Source organism: Lycium ferocissimum, chromosome 7 (genome assembly GCF_029784015.1).
Source record: "Lycium ferocissimum isolate CSIRO_LF1 chromosome 7, AGI_CSIRO_Lferr_CH_V1, whole genome shotgun sequence".
In the NCBI taxonomy this organism is placed as follows: Eukaryota; Viridiplantae; Streptophyta; class Magnoliopsida; order Solanales; family Solanaceae; genus Lycium; species Lycium ferocissimum.
Genome location: NC_081348.1, coordinates 47,208,456 through 47,228,483, shown reverse-complemented (window position 1 = coordinate 47,228,483; position 20,028 = coordinate 47,208,456). Strand labels below are relative to the sequence as shown.

Below are 20,028 nucleotides of genomic sequence, written 5' to 3'. Positions count from 1 at the left end.
TCAAGAAGGATAGGGCACTCACGTGAAATTTAGCATGGCATTCCATCCACAGACCGATGGACAAGCTGAACGCACTATTCAGACCTTAGAAGACATGTTGCGAGCTTGTGCGTTAGACTTTGGCGGGAATTGGGAGGATCATTTGCCACTTATTGAATTTGCCTACAACAACAGTTATCACGCCAGTATTCAAATGGCTCCTTATGAGGCCTTGTATGGAAGGAAGTGTAGATCGCCTATTGGATGGTTTGAAGTGGGAGAGACGCAACTAATAGGCCCAGAATTGATCCAGCAAGCGGTTGAGAAGATTAAGCTCATCCAAGACCGGTTTGGCGGCGACCTCGTAGCCGCCAAAAGTCTTATGCCGACAATCGCCGTAGAAATTTGGAATTTCAGGTTAATGACTGGGTATTTTTAAAGGTATCGCCAATGAAGGGGATAATGAGGTTTGGTAAGAAAGGTAAGCTTAGTCCTCGATACATTGGGCCCTACAAGATTGTACGCAGAGTGGGCCAAGTAGCTTACGAGCTGGACTTACCCTCAGAGCTGAGTTCAGTTCATCCAGTTTTCCATGTATCAATGCTCCGTAAATGCGTTAGGGATCCGACCAAAATCGTACCTGCAAGCGACATTCAAGTCACTGAAAGATTGACCTATGAAGAAGTTCCTGTTGCTATACTAGATAGACAAGTGCGGAAGCTTAGAAATAAAGAGGTCGCTTCAGTCAAGGTATTATGGAGGAACGATAACAGAGAGGAGATGACTTGGGAAGCAGAAGAAGCTATGAAGATCAAGTATCCGTATCTATTTCCACCCCCAACGGAGACCCAAGGTGAAACACCAGTGCTCTCAGGTATGAAATGTTTTACTTTATTGCTTCCGGGTCGTGTGTGGCCATATTTCTTATTGTTGATGCTGTAGCCCTATGTGGCAATGTTATTTTGGGTTCTTTGTGACAGGATGGCAGTGCAAAATTGCAGGGGAAACTCTGGCGAAATTTTCGCAGGATTCCCGAGAAGTTAACATTCGAGGACGAATGTTCTTAAGGGGGGGAGAATGTTACACCTCGGTAATTTCGTGACGTTGTGTCGTGAATGGACTAACGTCGGTCAAGGCGGACACGAGACCTCCACGACTATAAGAGGGCAATTGGCAGCCTTAGTGTATAGACGATAAGATTTTGGAGTCGTAAGATTTGGTGGAAACTAGATTCGTCGAAAGGAAGTAGAGTACATGTTACGTTTGGGAAGGATTTCATGGGCGTCGAGCTAAGGAATGTTTAGTGAGGATTTAAGGATGAGTTATAATGTCCATTAGATCGTTAAGGAGGTGTTGCACAAGTACCAAGAAGGTTCCATAAGGATTCGAGATCAAACAAAGCGACGAGAACGAAATCGAAAAAAACTGGAAATTATACGGTCCAATGTACGGACCGTATATTTTATACGGCCCGTATGTTTGGCCGTAGAACTCTTCCAGTGAAGGGGGAAATTTCTGGAGATTCTGGAAGGAACATACGGTCCAATATACGGACCGTATATTGTACCGTATATTCCGGGTCGGGTCCAAATTCTATTTTTATATATGCACGGTTTTGCCTTCTTTTTCTCATTCTTCATTTCTCCAAACTTCCAAAAACCTCTAGAAACCTCTCCCTAACACATCAATACATATTCAAAAAGGGGAAACAAAGATTAAACATCAAAGATTAGTAGAATCAAGGGTGTAAATGCTTCCTAAAGGTCGATAGGAGTTGAAAATCTCTTTGGTAGCCAAGTGGAGTTCTACTCAAGTGGAGTATTTTTATCCAAAGATCATCCTTACATAATCAAGGTGAGTATTACAATTATTTTATGATAGTAAGGGTGTTGAGTAGTTGAAGAATTCGAATTACAAATAAGTATGACTTTGTATTCTAGTAATGGTTATGGAGGATTCCGGAAATGAGTTTAGAGGTTGAATGACGTTTAATTTGTGGGAAATTGCGCATTATGATATTATGGATGTTTTTGTGTTGCTTGGGAGCTGTTTGGTTATATAAGGAAAAGTGGTCGAAACAAACGAAATGCTGCCCAATTTTCGTTAGCCTTATCCGCTTTAGTTTAAACTTAAGTATGCCTTCAACAATCTAACTTTCGCACGAACCCTCTTATATGTAGAATTGTAAGTCGGAAGGAGAGCTTTTAGTTGACGACGTTAAGGAGACACAAAGGTATGTGAGGCTATCCCCTTCTTCTTTCAAAGGCATGACCCCTATATGTTGATTTTGTACATGATATTCTCTATATTTTACGCCCAGAAATGCCAAAAGCTTATAGTTCCTAAAGAATCTTACGATGACTCCAATTCGAAAGATTTTCAAGCTTGACATTCTAAATGGTTTCCTGACGTGACTGAGTGGGCTATAAAGCATATGGCCACTGTTCGTGTCTAAGTGAGCTATATTACATATGGCCCCAGGCTATAAAGCATATGGCTTCGGCTTATGTCTGAGCTATATTACATATGGCCGTAGGTTACGTCATGGAGCATCAGACACGATCTAATGATGATGACGTCATAATGTACTCGGAGGTTTACGACCTTATGTCACTCCGAGAGAGTGCATTTTTATTTGGGCTCTCATGCATGCTACGTATATTATATATATGATATAGATGCATAGCCTCCTGATCAGCTGGCATATGATGATATTATCCCGGACGCGGGCTATATGGATAATGGATCGGGCCGTATGTTCCACGGCAATATATGGATCGGGCTGCACGTTCTGCAACAATATATGATATGAGATGTTACGCGTATGCGTGCATGGCTCCGCCTTAAGAGGCAAGCAGTTACCAGTTATCTTTTCATCTTTGCTTTGTTTCTTGTGCTTCTATTACTTTATGATATATGCCTTGCATACTCAGTACATTGTTCGTACTGACATCTTTTTCTTTGGATGCTGTGCTCATGCCCACAGGTAGGCAGGGAGACAACCCCACTTCCTAGGAGTCAGATCAGCTTGCACCAGAGCACTTCCATAGACCGGAGGTGCTGTCTTGATATATTCTTTTGTGTACATATTTGGATATGATGGGGTCCTGTCCCATCGTCATGACCTCAGAGTTTCAGTTAGAGGCTCGTAGATACTTGTATGTGGGTAGCAGTTGTCATGTGCCCTCGATACATATTTCGTACATTATTCTTTTGCTGTCATGAATGCGGGTATATGTGGATATGTGTACATGTTTATGAAGCTTATATGAATATGGGTTAAGACGATAATGGTATGATATACGGTGCTCGGTATCTAGCTCCGGGTACCCGTCGCGGCCCTTTAGGCGGGTCGTGACATAAACTATTATATATTCACTAATGTTAGTTGAGTAGATGTGCATATCTACAATCTGGTATGACTTCATTGTTTATTATTCCTAGGATGTGTTTGGTTTGGAGTAATTTCTGTATCTTCTATTTTTTTTTTATCCAATTTAAACTTTCAACCGAAAAACGAAACTAATAGCGAAACTTAAAGATTATTTTTTTGTGTCTATTAAAATTTATATATTTGAAAACCACATGAAAAGTGCTATAAGTTGCAACTTCTCATATCAATTCGGTGAAAAAATATATCTTAAAATTGTATACTGTAAAAATCGGATATATGCAAGACCAATGAGACCGGGGTCCGGAGATAAAAAGAGACAGGCATGGTCACCGAGTCTGCCCTTAGAAACGATGGAATTGCACCGGCTGCGGCTGACCTGGGAAAAGTGAAGCAAACCTGTTTTGTCCGACATCTCCGGACCAAACTCGCATCATAGCCATCCGGTTTCTCCCGACCGAGTCGATCGTGGCCGTTGGTCCGGTTTCGTGCTGATAACCGAGTTGATCGTGACCGTTAGTCCGGTTAATCGGTATAAATCGCCACGCAAAGAACATCGTTCGTCACATTATACCGACGACCGTACGGGTGTCGTATCGTACGGCCCAACCTTATCCTTTTAGGGTTTACTTTATTCTAAAAGGGCTTTATGTTGTATACAAGGCCCATAGGGCAAAACTATAAATAGGGGGCATTTTCCTACTTTTAAAGGTTAGCTTTTTCAAGATCAAGAACATTGTAATAGAAATTATATTGAAGCTCTCTCTCTCCTTTGGTCCGGATCAGTGACATTTTATGCTTATTCTTCCAATATAGTTGGCTTAATCATAAACATCCATATCTTTATTTAAATCATTAGCATATATATTCACGTACACATGCTATAGCACGCAAATCCATAATTGTATCTCATAAACCCAAAATAGATTAAAGTTCATCCACATATCCTATACCTCACTTACAAATTCAATTGATTGCCTAAATTCGGAGTAAACAAAAATGTTGGTCAAAGTTCATGTAGTTTGGATCTTGGAAAGCAAAAAATATCACATAAATTGGGATTAGCTAGAGGGAGTAATTGATTACCTTAATCATTTTAACTTGTCCATACAAGAACTCATCCATAGCTTTGGAAAATATACCGCCCAATATAAAATATTACGCCACGTAGCCATATTTTAATTTATACAATACTCCCTCCGAATCAAAAAAAGAGTCTACTTAGCCATTTGCACACCCCTTAAGAAACTAATCACTCCAAGAAAAAAAAATGTAAAATTGACTAAACTACCCCTCATTAAATAGGCATTGGGATTTGATCACATAACACTTAATAGGGGCAAATCTGGAAAGATAAGATTAATTGTTTCTTGATTTAATAAGTGGACACTTTTTTTTATCCAAGAAAAAAAGGCTAAGTGGACACTTTTTTTTATCCGGAGGGACTATTATATAATATTATACCTAGAGGAAAGCATTATACATAATGTATCAATCTTGTATAAAAGTGTCTAATAGTGTATAAAATTGGGTGTTTATACCCAAATATGAGCTAAGCCGGGTAACAAATTCAAAATATGGGTTATGTCGCGTAAATATTTTCTCCAAGTAGACATATTGCGTAATTTTCCCTATTTTTTTTAGTACTACGTAGCATTTACTAGTCTTTTGGATAATACTTGATTTAAGTTTTAAGAAAATATTTGAAAGCTAAATTATAACAACAACAACAACACCCAATGTAGTCCCACAAGTGAGGCCTATGAAGAGTAGTGTATTGTCACGTAACACAGCACTTGATGCCTTGCTGCATGTGACCGAGCGAACCACATGACTTGTTGAGTCAACATGGGACATAAACTGATGCGGGATACACTTTTAAACATGAATAGTCTGAATAACAGGAGTCGTCATAAATATTAATGAAAATAATGTTTAATCATGATGCAGAAATAATCTGAAAATGAAGCATGTAAAAGTTCAAGAAAATAAACATAAAAGTTCATATCTTGTATTTAAGAACCCATGGAATGCAAAGTATGGGTTTTCATGGATTACGGACAGATTCTCAATAACCAAAGCGAACTACTAAGAACACAATAATGAAGTAATAATGAACATGGCTGGAAACCCTAGTTTTAGTGAAAACAAAAGGAACTTATATACATATTTACAAAGATTTTATGGGACATTAAATTGGATGATTTGATTCACTAAGTTATAGACACTCCAAGATATACCTCTTTCTTTAACAGCGAGACACACTTGTTAAAATTGTAATTGATCAACTGAGAGATCATTTACTTGTGCATCTTTGTGACTGAAGGATATGATTAAGTAGCACTTCCGACAGAAGAAAACCAGTTGTTGGGACAGCGGAATAAAGGAGATAGCCTACTTATGAAGCAAATAGATTCATATAATATATGTGTGTCTGTGTGTATAAACCCTGTTTTTAGGGATTAGCTCATATTTGTATGGAAATGTATCCATGCAACTATATCTATCAAAAAGATAAAAGTCATTATCTGCTTTCTGAAGGAAATTATACAATCATGAGGGAAAGATAGTGTTGTCAGTGTAGGCAAGCGCATATCAAGTCTACCAATAATGATATATTTGGTTATCAAATATATTTGGAGGTTAAGCAACTATATTCTCTATCAGAAAGTCATTTACTAGATGAACTCTGATTAACCATCTTTTTATTATTGTAGGTTCATATTGTGCATTTCTAATGTTTTGCACTATGATTATCTTAAATTAAGCCCCCTTTGGTATTCTGTTTCAATGTTGTAATATTGCTCTTCTCATCAGTAGGTCTGTAATGCCTTTAAATTGTTTTCCTATCAATAACTTTTCCTTTGTCCAAATTGCTACTCGAATATGACTTAGCATTTTGTTTTAGATAATTGTTTAGTTGTTTCGGGTCTCGTATTTAAGAGATCCTATATTTTGCTGTGAATAACATACCATTGTCTGCCTTATTTTCGTTTCACCCTCTCTTTCTCTCAAAATCAGCTATCAGTTTCTAGATTTGAAATTATCATCTGCCCTATTCTGATCATCCTTCATGAATATGTTGAGTTGGTTCAAGGGCTATCGACTTTTCTAACCAACTTTGCTTGTCTCCTTGTAGTGGTGAGAGAAGAAAGAGGTCCCTATAGTGATCCTCAGCATCCCTATTTATATGAAGAAGATGATATGTGGATGGCACCAGGTTTCATCAACCAGTTTCATGAAGTGAGTTAAAATGAAACTTCACTTTGTTTATTATCTTTGCTTTTATAAATGTAAGGGAAGTTAGAGCTGATTCATTTTTTAAGCAGGTTCCCGATTATTGGAAAGCATATGTGCATGATGTGGATGAAGAGAGAGAAATGTGGTTGAACTCATTTATTAAAGCTCCTTTACGATTACCTATGCCTGCCGAGCTTGAATATTGGTGGGCCAACGGTCAGTTTTTTAAAGTCATTTTATATCATCATCTATCAGGGATTGTCATGGGAAAAACAAAAACTGTTCCTTGTGTTTGAGGATAGGTTCAAAATAGTCCCTTAAGTATGCATCGAACAGTTTTGGTCCTTTAAGTTTGCCAAGTTAACACTTTTTTTCTCCGTCAAATATATGCCGAACTCTATCTGTTAGATTTGACGGATACTATGAAAACAAGGAAATTAGCGGAAACTCATATGTAGAGGTACAATTTTGTAGTTCACGTTATTTTTGATTTATTATTTCCAGACTCTGGTGCAACTTTTTGAGGTGTAACTTTTGCTACTTTGTTTGTCTTTTTAGTGTCTAATGTTGTTTTTATATTGTATATTTTAGGATTTGATGGGACTTCTTGGTATCTATGGTTAAACCTTTTCTTTCAACACTCTTTTTGTCAAATATGACTAACATTAATTGTTAAATATTTGACGGAGACTAAAAGTGTGGAACTTTTGACAAACTTAAGAGGACTAAAGCCCTTAGGTGCATACTTGAGGAGTTGAGGGACTATTTTGAACCAGCCCTGCAATATAAGGGACCATTTTTGTCATTTTCTCCAATATTTTAAGTTTGATTTTTCTTTTCAACCAACTTCCCCACTGTTATGGATACTTTTTTTTTTTTTTAAATCACAAAGGGCCCGTGTGCCTGATATATTCACTGAAAAAAATAGATATACCTGCAGTTAGTACTTCTGCTGTACTTATTTTTCTATTCATATTGTTTCTCTTGACCTGTTGTAGACTTACTTTTTATTCCATTTTTTTGCAGATCAAAAGCCAGAATTTGTTCTACTTAACAAAGAACCAGAGCCTGATCCTGAAGATCCTTCTAAACTCGTATATACTGAAGAGCCTGTCATCCTGCACACTCCAACTGGAAGGATTATCAACTATGTGGAAGACGAGGAACACGGGGTACGATTATTTTGGCAACCTCCTGTAAAAGATGGTGAAGACGTTGATCCTGATAAGGTTCAATTCCTTCCCCTAGGATTTGACGAGTTTTATGGTCGAGGCACGGCTGTTAAATCAGATAATGTGTGGAAGCGGTTTGTTACCTCTTTGGAAAATGCATGCAAACCGATGTTTGAGAAGATGGAGAAATGGACCGAAGAGAAGAAGAAAGCTGGTGAGATGAAGATGGAGCTGTTGAAAAAAGAGTTTGAATTAGCTGAAGCGGAATTGTCTCTGAAGGAAGCGTTGGAAGACATGGACGAAGAATTAAAAAGAATGCAAGAAGAGGAAGAAAAGAAAGTTAAAATGGGAACACAAGAAGAAGATGATATTGCAACTTCTGAGGAACCAACAGATAAACTTGAGAAAACTTGGGTGGAAAAGAGGGAAGATGAGGAGGAGGAAGAAGAGGAAGACGAAGAGGAGGGTACCGCATCAAGTTTTGGATTTGTCGACAATCAAAGCTCAGCTAAAAGTGACAAGAAGGATAGCAAAGCCGGAAAGGCTCCATTTGGAGCATCGTCATTGTCATTTGCTGCCTGGAGCCTGGTTCCCACTGTAAGTTCAAAATCACTTGAAGGTTTGGTTAGCGAAGTTCCGTCTATAGGGATTATGTTACGGTGTGAGATATAGTTTCCTTGGATGAATCTAAAAAGATTGCTTACTTGAACATGCAGCTTTGGTAAACATTGGCAGATTATCATTTAGAAATCATTAGCATCGCTCAATAGATTTCAAAACTTAATACTCCCTCTGCCCCAATATGTGGTGATGTTCAGATTTCTTGAGTCAGACGAGTTGTTTTTTTACCGTTATTTTTCATATGCCTTTTAAATATTTTAAATTATTAATTATTTGGATTTGTAGTACTTCTTAGAAATTTTATTTTGAAAAATTTAAAAAATTTATATTCAAATCCACGGTTAAAATTAAGGAGCTTGAATCTCGAAAAGCGAAAAGTGTAACATGTTTGAGACAGTGAGAGTGCTAGCCAGGGGCGGGGGTATGGATTCACAGATACTAGTAGCTTTAACCTAAACCCTGTATTTGTCTTGGAAAATCTATTTAATATGTACAAATTTAGAATCTAGTAACTCAAAGACTCTAAAATCCCGAACACATAAACTTCAAATCCTGAATCAGCCTCTAATACTAGCTTATATCGAACTGCTGGAAGTCTTTAGACGATGTGAACAGATTGTTATTTTGAGAAACTTGAGTAATGATGTCCAGAGAAGATTAGATGCTATAAGGATTATCAGACAATATTCATCTTGCTTTCATAATATCTTGGAACTTGCAACTATAGAATAAACAGCATCCAAATACTTATTTTAACAAATTTAACTGTATCAGAACTCTTTGCCTTCCATTACAAATTTATGGTTTTTTCTTTTGGCTTGCAGGTGCCACCTAAGTTACAGCATACGTTTACGGCTTGGAAGGGAAAGTTGATGCCTAAGCCGTCATCTCCATTGTCCGCTTCATCTAATATTCATGAATTTCCAAAGGATCAACAGACTCCCCGCTCAATTAGCTTCCCTCTTACTGTCGGGATTAATGGAAGCTTAAGAGCTGTTAGTCAAGGACAGTTGCCAGAGAAGTACATCAGCAAGTCGCGTATCAGAAACCGCTCAAAGCAGAAAACGTCTTCACAAATCCAAGGATATCAAGAAGAGCTTTGCTTCAACATATTATCATTACACACACCACTACCCTTGTAATGAAGCTATTTTTCCTTCTTCCCCATCTCATTCTTTGAAGAACTTTGATCAATTTTGCAGTGCTGCCGCGAATTGTTTAATTCGAGCTAGGCATATCCATGTAATACATTTCTCCACCATGGTTGGTGGTTGTAACATGGAATTGTTCCTGTTTTCTTTCATTTGTAACATGTATTATTCTCATCCGTTGTTCTAATCAATGCAGTCCATATTGCTTGCACGTTCATCTTTCTAGAGCTAAGCTTGTGTTCCAGGTCCATAACAAAGGAACTTTCATAATAGATGAGCCAATGCCACAGAGTTAATCGGTATTTGTGTTGGTGGAAGATAGCAAGTGTTTTGTGGAATTAGTCAAGGGCATTAGTCGAACCCCGTGCTAGCTGGTCTCGACATCACAATTATAGAAAATGATAGACGAGCCACTACCCAAAATTTCTGTCTCCTACCTGGTCTCTCATGAGAAGATCAAAATTACAATCTGCAATGTGATCCTACAACTAACTTCACCGAGGGGTTACTTTGATCTCTCACGTCACTCACTTTCTTATTTTATCCATATTATATTCTTTTAGAGTTTTAAGTTATATACACCACATCTATTAGGTCATCTTTATCCCTTGTAGTTGATAGCTTGTATTATTTTTAGGGATAAGATTACTTACCTTTCCCACCTTCCTGGGTCCTATTATCCCCCTAAACTTATTTAAAACGGAATCACATTTGGGAGAGTGACATACACTCTTGCCACATGTGTATTTATTTGTTTTTTTTTTTTTTTTTTTTAATCTTTTCAGCTTACGTGTCAATTTTTTTTAAAATAAAAATAAAAAACTGAATTTTCATTAAAAAAAATGAGTTTTAAAACCCGTCTTTTTTTTTAAATTTGAAAATTTGATTTTTTTAAACCCATTTTAAAAAAAAAAAAAAAAACTGAAAACATGGATTAAAAAACTGAATTTTCTTTTAAAAAAAGGATTTTTAAAACCCTTTAAAAAAAAAAAAAATTGAAAATGGGAAAAAAAAAACTGAAAAATGATTTTTTTTTAAACATGGAAAAATGGATTTGTTAAAAATATGGAAAACTTGATTATTTTTTTAAAATGTCTTAAAAAATCTTGATTTCATTTTCTTAGGACACTTTTATTTTTCAAATAAAATCGGAAAAATGTTTTTCTTGCCAAAATGTATCCGTATATTTTATTTTGAAAAAATTAATTATTTTCTTAACATGTGGAAAACCCGTTTTTTAAAACTAAATGTGGAAGACTAGATTTATTTTCAAATTTTAAAGATTTTTAAGCTTTTTATGTTTCTCACTCTCTCAAGAGAGTGAAACACACTCTCTTTGCCACATCCGGGGTAATTATTCCGTTTTAAATAAAGGTGTGTTCTACTTATTTTTAAGATTAAAAATTTCACATTTAAGGAGGAGTGCAACAATATTCAAGTAGAAACTTATCTGTATATATTTTTTGAGTGATCTGACAGTATAGAAAGATTCTTTACACTTCTCTTACTGCATACTCTAAATTCTATAATTTTTGAGGCAACAATATTCAAGTAGTTTTTAAGGTCTGATGCAGCTAGCTGTGGTGTTACCTACCTATATGCTCAAGTACAAATAAATAAAAAGTAAAGGAAAAAAAAAACATGCTTATGTTAATACTAGTATAAATATACATAAATATTAATTAAAAGTTGCGACGAAGCAGTGTCGTACAACAACCCTTACTATAAGGTGCGTTCGCCCCTATGTACAACATTCATTAATGGTATTAATTGTTACTCCCATTTTTCTAGAGACCCCTCAGGAGTCCGGATAAATCCTCAGTAGATACAAGTCATAAGGCCCATGAAATTCTGGACGGTTTCTGTTTACTACATTTTAATTGAAGATGTTCAATCTCAGTGATTGAATTGAATGGTTATTACATGATTTTCTTATCCTGTTTTGAGTTCCTGCAGTAGAGTGTGAACTTCCTTTCAAGCACAGTTAAATGATGATATTGTTGGGCTTCTTCTGACAAATTAAACCTAGGTAATATGTAAAGAATCCAAGGTAGGAATAACACTTTAAAGTTTAAACAAAGACAAGATTGAAATTAATACACACACATAAGTCCATAGGTGGACAAACAAAACAAGTCTGCATTGCTAAAGAGCACACAGACATTTATTAATTTAGTAGACTAGAGCAAAAGATAGGAAAGTCCCATTCACAAACAAGGGAATGAGCACAAAGGCATTTATTTACTTATGATGTCCTTGAAGACACGGGTCAAGACACCCTTGTGCTCCAGCGAAGTCTTCAGCAGCTTCTTCGCCTGACAAAATAGAAAACAATCCAAACAATTGGTAAATTATTTTTTCTGCTATAACCAATTAAAACAAGCTGATAGAGTAAAATTCTAATTGTTAGTTTGTACTCCCACTAAATTTCAGACCATAATAAACCTGGTTGAAATAAGTTAAATGAAGTTATTGACGAGAAAAAGGAGCAAGTTTATATACCTCTTCCTCTCCCAGTTTGACTTCTTCTTCTCTGAGAACATCCACACCCTTGATTCCGCGTCTCTTGAGCAGAGCAATGATGTCGGAAAAAATGGGCATCGGCTTCACAGTAAAGTCATCAGAGATCATATATTTAACACTCCCCCTAACCAATCCTCCCTTAGGGCCGCGTGGTAGTTCAGGTTTCAAGAAGATGTCCTTTTTCTGATTTGGTTGAATGCAAGTAATATCAAGATTCTGAAGGCTCTCATATAGTTTACCCAAGGAGCCCCCCGTCTCTCTAGTAGTGACACTGCCTACTGGCATTGCAAGAATGCGAAAAAAGAAGTCAACACATTCTTTTCCTCCCTCAGCGAACAGAAGGTTCTTTTCAGGGTCGATGAAAAGTTTCATTTTCGGTCTGGCCTCTACCATATTTGTGAAACAGAAGCAATTTGGTTGCAGCTACAAGAAAAAAGTAAATTAGAGCTTGTAAAGAAATAAAGAGCTTGTCTCTCTCTCAATCTATATATATATATACACACTTTTTCTACTATATAGAAGAGCCATGCCATGGACGACCAAGGGCATTTTGGCAAATCTAACTTCAAAACTCAAAGATTCTCCCCTTACTACATGGAATTCAATGGAAGGGTGCATACACCCCCAGGCTTCCACAAATCAAGAACTTTAAACTGATATGAAAACGAAATAGCTCATTAGCATATCAAATAAACAAAAAAATGTGGAAAAACCCCTCTTTCTAGAATTAAATTTTTTATTTTTTAAAACAAAGGCTTCCTTTTTTTAAGTTAATGGTCTACCCATTTTACAAATTACCAGGCATACGAAAAATAGATCACTTGTAACTCATTTCATTACTTCCGCCTGCATAATGTAACAATACAATACACTGAAGAAAAATTCAAGCTTTTCCTCATAAAATTAACAACAACCTCAGCAGCTGAGCTAAACCAGAAATGAGAGTCAAAAAGACAAAAGATATATCAGGAAAACCTCTAAAATTTCAATCTTTAATCCATAGATAGCAATCAACAAACAACCATATTCAACTAACCAAAAACAACAGTCAAAAAGTCAAAAGAGCCATCAGAAAAACCTCTAAAAATTCAATATTTTCTTCATATATAGCAAATTAACAACAACCATGCATATTCAGCTAACCAAAAAACAACAGCGAAGATAAAGAGACAAAAGATTATTAAAATCAGAATTAAAGCATAAATTAAGAAATAGGAAGAAGAAGGAAAGAGGAGGAAGAAGAAGAAGAACTCACCCAAGAGAGAGTCACTGGAATTCGTTGCAAAGAGAACTAAAAACTCTCGATCACATTTTTGCAAATATATAGAGAAATCTATACGCAGGGGTGTATAAAGTAAACCGATAAACCGTACCAAATTGATAAATCTAGTCAAATTAAGAAAAAAATTCGATTAGTGGTTTGGTTTGACTTGGTTTGGTGTTGGAAAAAAAACCCGATCACAATTGGTTTGGTTTGGTTCGGTTTTAATAAAAAAAAATAAAACCAAACCAAACCAACCCAACATTACATGTATTAAATTTTTATAATTTGTAATGTAATTTATAAATATTTCTTAAATTTTTTATGTGTTAGTATTATATTATTCAAGCTTGAACTTAAAATTTTGAATGTCAATAAGTTTTATATCCTATGATGTTAGTAACTCAAATAAAGTCCAAACCAAAACCAACTCAACACTAATGCTAACAAAAGAAATTTAATTTACCACTAGGAATGACAATAATGTTGGATATCTATTATTTAGTTTTACATAATTGATTTAGAGAATGAAAATACATATAACTTAAGTTTTTTTCTTTGTCATGTAATTAATACTTATTTAGCCGTACTTATTTTAGCATGACTTAGTATTTTTAGATTATGGTCATTTTCTTTATGGCTTATTAATTAGCAATATTTATTTTAACCGATTTTATTAGCTTTTGTCGAATATTTTAATACCATGTCATCACTCTTCTCACATTTTGTGTTATTTTCTTAAGAAACACCTTAATTATATAGTTGTATCTTATTAGGACTGAAGAAATATTTGAAGTGAAAGTTATATGTTTTGTATCAAAACTATTCTAAAGAAAAATCCGAGAAAATTCGAGGTTAAAAAACCCGAATTTTATTGATTTGGTTTGGTGTATAAATTTAAAAATCCGACGCAATTGATTTGGTTTGGTGTTTAAAAAATTCAAACCAACTCGGTCCATATACACCCCTATCTATAGGTCAAGAACAATAATTGAGGAGAAATCAAAATTGTCATCCTGCATTGGAAACTATAGGTGTAGAAAAATATTCAAAAGAAACTTTAGGAAAGTAGATAAAAAGCAAAAAAGCAATCTATCGCCCTCGATTGTGGAAAGTTATACACGGAAACCATGAATCCGCGATTTTGGTAGCACATAAAACAAAAAGTTGAACCAAACTAGCACAAAAAAAAAATAAAAAAACATTATTAGGTTTCACGCACTAAATTAGTGCGTGAAAGGACCAAACTGCAAAAATGCGATTTGGGCCTTTCACGCACGAATTTCGTGCGTGAAGGAGGCCCCTTTTTTTTTTTTTTTTTTTTTTTTTTTTTTTGTTTTACCTTTCCAATCACGTTTTTTTTCATACTTTGAGCAAAGATTAGTCATGTTTCAAAACCCCAAAATATCAATATTTTATATAAAACTTAATATCTTTTTTTGCGTACAATAATGTTGGCTCCTTACATCAAGTCCACCTAAACGTTTGGATCGTCGTTTTAGGGGTTCTAAAGTGCCAAGTAAGTTTTGAAACTTGTCATATTTATAGGGTTTTGATTTAAGTGTTTTATTATATTTGAATGTACAAATATAAATATTTGATTTAATAATAATTCATTCAATACGAGAGGTTTATACTAATTAAAAAATAATTCATTCCATTTAATTACAATACTAATTCAAAGCAATACAATAATAAATTACAATAACAATACAATCTTCAAGTTCTGAGGCTCTATTACTTCGAGACGAGCTTGTACTACCACGGCCTTGTTGCCCACACGAACGCTTGTCATGGCCATATTGCTTACATATAGAGCACTTGCGAGAGTAAGTTCTTTCACTAACATCCATTTGATTGGGTCTACGACTCCGTGAGTTAATGCCCAATTTCCTGATGTAATCCTTGTTAGCAACCATCAAAAACGGCTCGTTTGGCTAATAAGCTTCATTACCAAGTGGGTGGAATTGGCCGGAATATGCTCTAAGGTAACTGTGGACCTTGTATTCCCCCGCCACATAATTTGTTACCATTTTTCTCATTCTCTCGAAGCACTTGACAGCATGAGAACACGGCATGTGGTACGTTTGCCACTTACCACAAGTGCATGTTCTTGTTGCCTCATAAACGGTATGTACGTTTCCACCCTTACCGTTATAATAACCCGTCCTAACTTCATACACATGTTGAATTGGGTCATACTCGGTCATTTGGTGACGCTCACATTTTTTTCTATAATGCTCCATAGTTTTAAAGGGCTTTGGCATCCATGTCCCGCCGCGGCTAATATCGCTCGCTCCGCCTTGTCCTAACCACAAATCTCTCCACCACCTGCTTGAAAGTCATTCTCACCATTGCGGTGACAGATAGTCCTCGAGCAGATTTTAGCAAGCCATTGAAAGACTCTGAGCTGTTTGTTGTGAGCATGCCCCATCTTTTGCCTCCATCAGCATGAAACATCCATTTTTCAACTTCGAGCTTTATCAACCAAACGTATGCGGGTTCACTCATTGCCCTGATCAGATCCATTTTTGCAGCTCATTTTCGTTGTTGATGCTCCATCGCAGCCCCCCACATCAATTTGTTTAGAGTGCCATTGTGAAACGTTGATTGCAAATTTGCCTTCAAGTGCCTTAAACAATAGCGATGGTAAACAAAAGGAGGCTGCCACCCCGGTAAATTATCCATATTGTGCAATATGCCTTTATGACGATCAGGCAGCACGCATATGCCGGTACGATCCTTAATAACATGAATTTTCAAATGGGTCAAAAAGATCCCCCATGTGTCGTTGCTCTCGTTAGCGGCAATTGAGAAAGCAAGAGGAAATATTGACCCATTGACATCCATTCCTATTGCAATTAGGAGCTTGATGTCGTAGGCACCATATACATGCGTACCATCTATGGATATCACTGGTCGGCAGTGAGCAAAACCATCAATGCATGGTTTGAATGTCCAAAATACGAAGTTGAAGATTTTACCCTCTATAAGCCGCCACTCTACAACAGTACCATGATTAAAATGTTGTAGAGCTGCCATATACCTTGGCAGCGATTGAAAAGAAGTATGCCAATTTCCAAAGACCATCTCAAAAGCGCGTCTACGCCCGAGAAATCCCTTTCTGTTGCTTATAGTTTTACTATATACGGTTTGAACGTTTCGAATACAATCTTTAATGGGGAACCTGTACAAGTTTAAACAAACAACATTTAGTAATGATCTTTCAATTGATATAAGACATATAATGTACTAGGTAGGATAAGTTACCTTGGCGTTTTGGCAATGTCTTTAAGTAACACTTGAGCAATCATGTTTGTATCTAAATTATAATGATCTGCTCGATTTTCTTCCATATCACAAGTGTGTCTTTCGCGGAATTTTGTGATAGCCCACATACCATCGGGCTTAAAATTTCCGAAGCAACCACTCACAGCCTTTCGATACCGTCGTCTACAAACTAGCCTCCATATCTTTGTGTTTGGTGATCAACCTTAAACTCCCTCATGTCCTTAAAACAATAAATTTTGACAGCCCGTTGCAACGCTTTTTTGGATGCGAACAACATTCCCTTTGCAAGGTAGCATCGATCTTTGTCGAGATCCTTTGGTTCAATCCAGGTTTTTAGGCGACTATCATAATCTTCTCTTGTGAAGACAAATGCATCATCACGACCACCGTAGTCGTCAAGATAAGGGATATTGTTAGAATGCCCCTTGAATTGGGCTTTCAGAAGTTGGGTTTTCAGCCATCGATGGTGGTACGTGGTGGTGCATTGGTTCTTGTTGGTTTTGGCTTTGAGGAATATTGTTGGTCATACCAACTTGAACATCATCATCATCTTCATCATCGGTTACCTTTGCATTATTAGCTATTTCATCGTCATCACTTGATGTTGACTCATAATAATTAGAAAAATCTTCATTATTAAGTGCATTCATCCTCCTACACGAAAAGTAACATATTATATATATATATATATATATATATATATATATATATATATATATATATATATAATTTAATATCAAGGTGATGAACTTACTATTATATATCATGGTGTGGAGAATGATCAACTCCACCGAACCGAGAGGATTGACCAACATCCATATTTGGTACCATAAGTTTTGAGAATAGTTCCTATAAAGATTTGAAAACTGGTTATTTACCAATTCATACAACAAACACATGCTACTACACATAATAATAAATAATGTACTTGAAATAATATATAAATAATTTAGATTTGATTTATTCTAAAATGAACCTGAAATAAACAAATAATTAATAAATTCAAACCTGTGTGTCGACGGCCTCCTGAGATGCCTGGTGAGAGGGCTCCTGAGCGGACCCCAGAGCAGGAGATGCAGATGGTTCCATATCAAACACGAAGTCCTCGAACATAGAGTCGTCGAAGTGCAGATGTAGGCCACCCTGTAGATCACGAACCGGCCGCTCACCCTGTGGATCACGAACTGGTGGATGTGAAAGTGAAGGCCAGGGCACATAACCTGAAAAAGGGTCCGGCGCGAGAGGTGTCTGTGAAGTCGACGGCCGGGAATGAGAAGTCGATGGGATATCTGTAGTTGCCGGCCGGTAAGAACTCGGCTGGATCTCTATAGTCGACGGAGCCTCATCACCTCTGCCAGCCCTACCACCTCTGCGACGGCCACCAGCTCCTCGGCGACCATGAGCACCTTCGCCCCGGCGGCCGGCACCGGAACACGCTCGTGGAGACGCTCAAAGTCATGTGCCTGTCTCCATATCAGTCTCGGCAAGCTCAATCATCCGTGCTGCATACTCCGCCGTCTCGGGGGACTCCGTACGGGCAGTGCTCTCATAGCGCATCGTCTGAACGGTCCGTACCTGGATATGTTTGTAAATATTAACAATTGAATAAATTTGTAAAGTAGTACATAAGACGATGGTTTAAGTTTAAGACTAATAAAACTTACCAGCGCCTCGTACGCTCCTGCGAGAGCTACATATCCCAGGCCATCTGGACGACGCTTAGAGGGGTTGCCAATAATGATGCGAGTGATCCGCATGTACCACTCCATGTACACATGGATGGGAGTGTCATGTCCGACCACCGCTAGGCTCGCCATCCTCACATCCCAACTCTGTACCTGCTGCTGCATATGGAGTCGCCATGCATCATCGACGCCCGCACGCTCGTCCCTCGCATAGTGGTCATGCTCCCAAACCGTAGCCGCGGGTATATTCTGTACATACCCAAACTGCCGTAACAAGCGGTCGGGCGCGTGATACTCAACGATATCCATATGTATCAATGGACATCGCGACATCCACATGTGCTGACCAGCCTTACAAAACGCCGGCAGCTCATCCAAAATATGATCATACGGCGTCCATATAAAAGCCTGTAAAAAGAATTGAACTAGTTAACAATAAAAGACTAAAATAGTAGCTATGTGGTCTAGCGTGTGGATCCAAAATATGAACATACCGTCTGTGCCGTCATACGGTCTAGCTGATCCCTAAACGGGAGAAGGCCGTGCGCGTCTCCACGCGTCGGCGTACGCCTCGCGACCATCCGCGCGCGTATGGCATCGGCACAAGAAGATAGTCGGCCGAGAGGGTGAGTAGCTGGTATGGGGGCCGAAAAGGTCTTAACCTAGTTCACACCCATATCTGATATAGTCATTTAAAAAATATTTTATCAGTCGTCGTTTTAAAAAAATATATTTTGTGTTTAATTACACACACTTAAATATATTACGTGAAGGAGCGAGCAAAATGCAGGGACCTCTACTCTCGTGCCCATAGAACATCGGTAGAATCCTCGATACATGTAGCCCAGCACAGCAGCGCTCCAACTATAACATCCTATCTCGGCGAGATCGTCAATATACCGAAGATACCTCAAGCTCATATGCGAACCCGAAGTGTTCGGGAACAGGATAGCCCCGAATATGATGAGTAGGTATAGACGCGCACGTCGGTCAACATCAGCCTGAGGCGTGTCCTCTCCAATCGGATGCTGCATGTCTGTGAGGCGCAAATGAGCGTAAAGGGCCGACAACAAAAGCCGACTCTGGCCGGAAATATGACCATCCAGAGCCGCGAAACCGGTGAGCCTAGTCAACTCATTCCGGTAAGGCGGTAGCACAGGAGGCTCCTCAATATACAATGGGTGTCCATCAACCTGTAGCCCATAAATGATCTCCACATCCTGAAGGGTAATGGTAGCCTCACCGGTGCGGAGATGAAATGTGTGTGTCTCCGGTCGCCACCTCTCAATCAATGCCATCACTAGCGACCTATCGTGCTGTACCCGACCAACTTCGACGCACCGGTAGATACCGCCCCGACGTAGTATATCCGGGACACGAGGATGTGGGGGCGAGCGACTAAGATCTCCCATGCCGAGTCCCCTAAACGGGCACGGACACCGAGACTCGGACGCGGGTCGGATGTCCATATATGTTGCGACCTATGCTCGGGCCGAAGATACAAGAGTAACTCTCGGTCGAAGGGCCCCGGATCAAGAGGGTGGTGATCCATCTGTTTTACGCATTTTAAATCAATCATTAACAAGTAGTATTAGTTATGTAATATTTTATCAAAAATCTTATTAAGGATTGTGATGACCCATCTGTTTTACGTATTTTAAATCAATCATTAACAAGTAATATTAGTTATGTAATCTTTTATCGAAAATTTTAT

The 20,028-nt window shown here is 37.7% G+C and overlaps 1 protein-coding gene and 1 long non-coding RNA gene across 2 annotated transcripts; one reads left to right on the top strand and one right to left on the bottom strand.

Moving 5' to 3' along the window:
• The first annotated feature begins 579 nt into the window (after positions 1-579).
• LOC132062268 (protein TIC 100) lies at positions 580-9,765 on the top strand. The gene is made up of 6 exons (XM_059454871.1): positions 580-853; positions 960-1,018; positions 6,335-6,613; positions 6,700-6,826; positions 7,637-8,379; positions 9,228-9,765. Exons 1-6 carry the CDS (start codon positions 580-582, stop codon positions 9,543-9,545), a joined length of 1,800 nt encoding a protein of 599 aa, XP_059310854.1. The 3' UTR covers positions 9,546-9,765.
• Positions 9,766-11,624: 1,859 nt separating this feature from the next.
• On the bottom strand, positions 11,625-12,143 carry LOC132062918 (uncharacterized). Its single transcript, XR_009416277.1, has 2 exons — positions 12,057-12,143; positions 11,625-11,869 (listed from the first exon to the last, which is right to left on the bottom strand). It is a non-coding gene; the product is annotated as an uncharacterized LOC132062918 (long non-coding RNA).
• Between the last annotated feature and the right edge of the window lie 7,885 nt (positions 12,144-20,028).

What these genes read in the sequence shown, in the direction of transcription:
- LOC132062268 (XM_059454871.1), top strand. Translation starts at nt 580, where the DNA reads ATGCTCCGTAAATGCGTTAGGGATCCGACCAAAATCGTACCTGCAAGC. An exon ending in TTTCGCAGGATTCCCGAGAA is followed by an intron (nt 1,019 to 6,334) that starts GTTAACATTCGA and finishes ATTTTGCTGTGA; the next exon opens with ATAACATACCATTGTCTGCC. An exon ending in TGAATATTGGTGGGCCAACG is followed by an intron (nt 6,827 to 7,636) that starts GTCAGTTTTTTA and finishes ATTTTTTTGCAG; the next exon opens with ATCAAAAGCCAGAATTTGTT.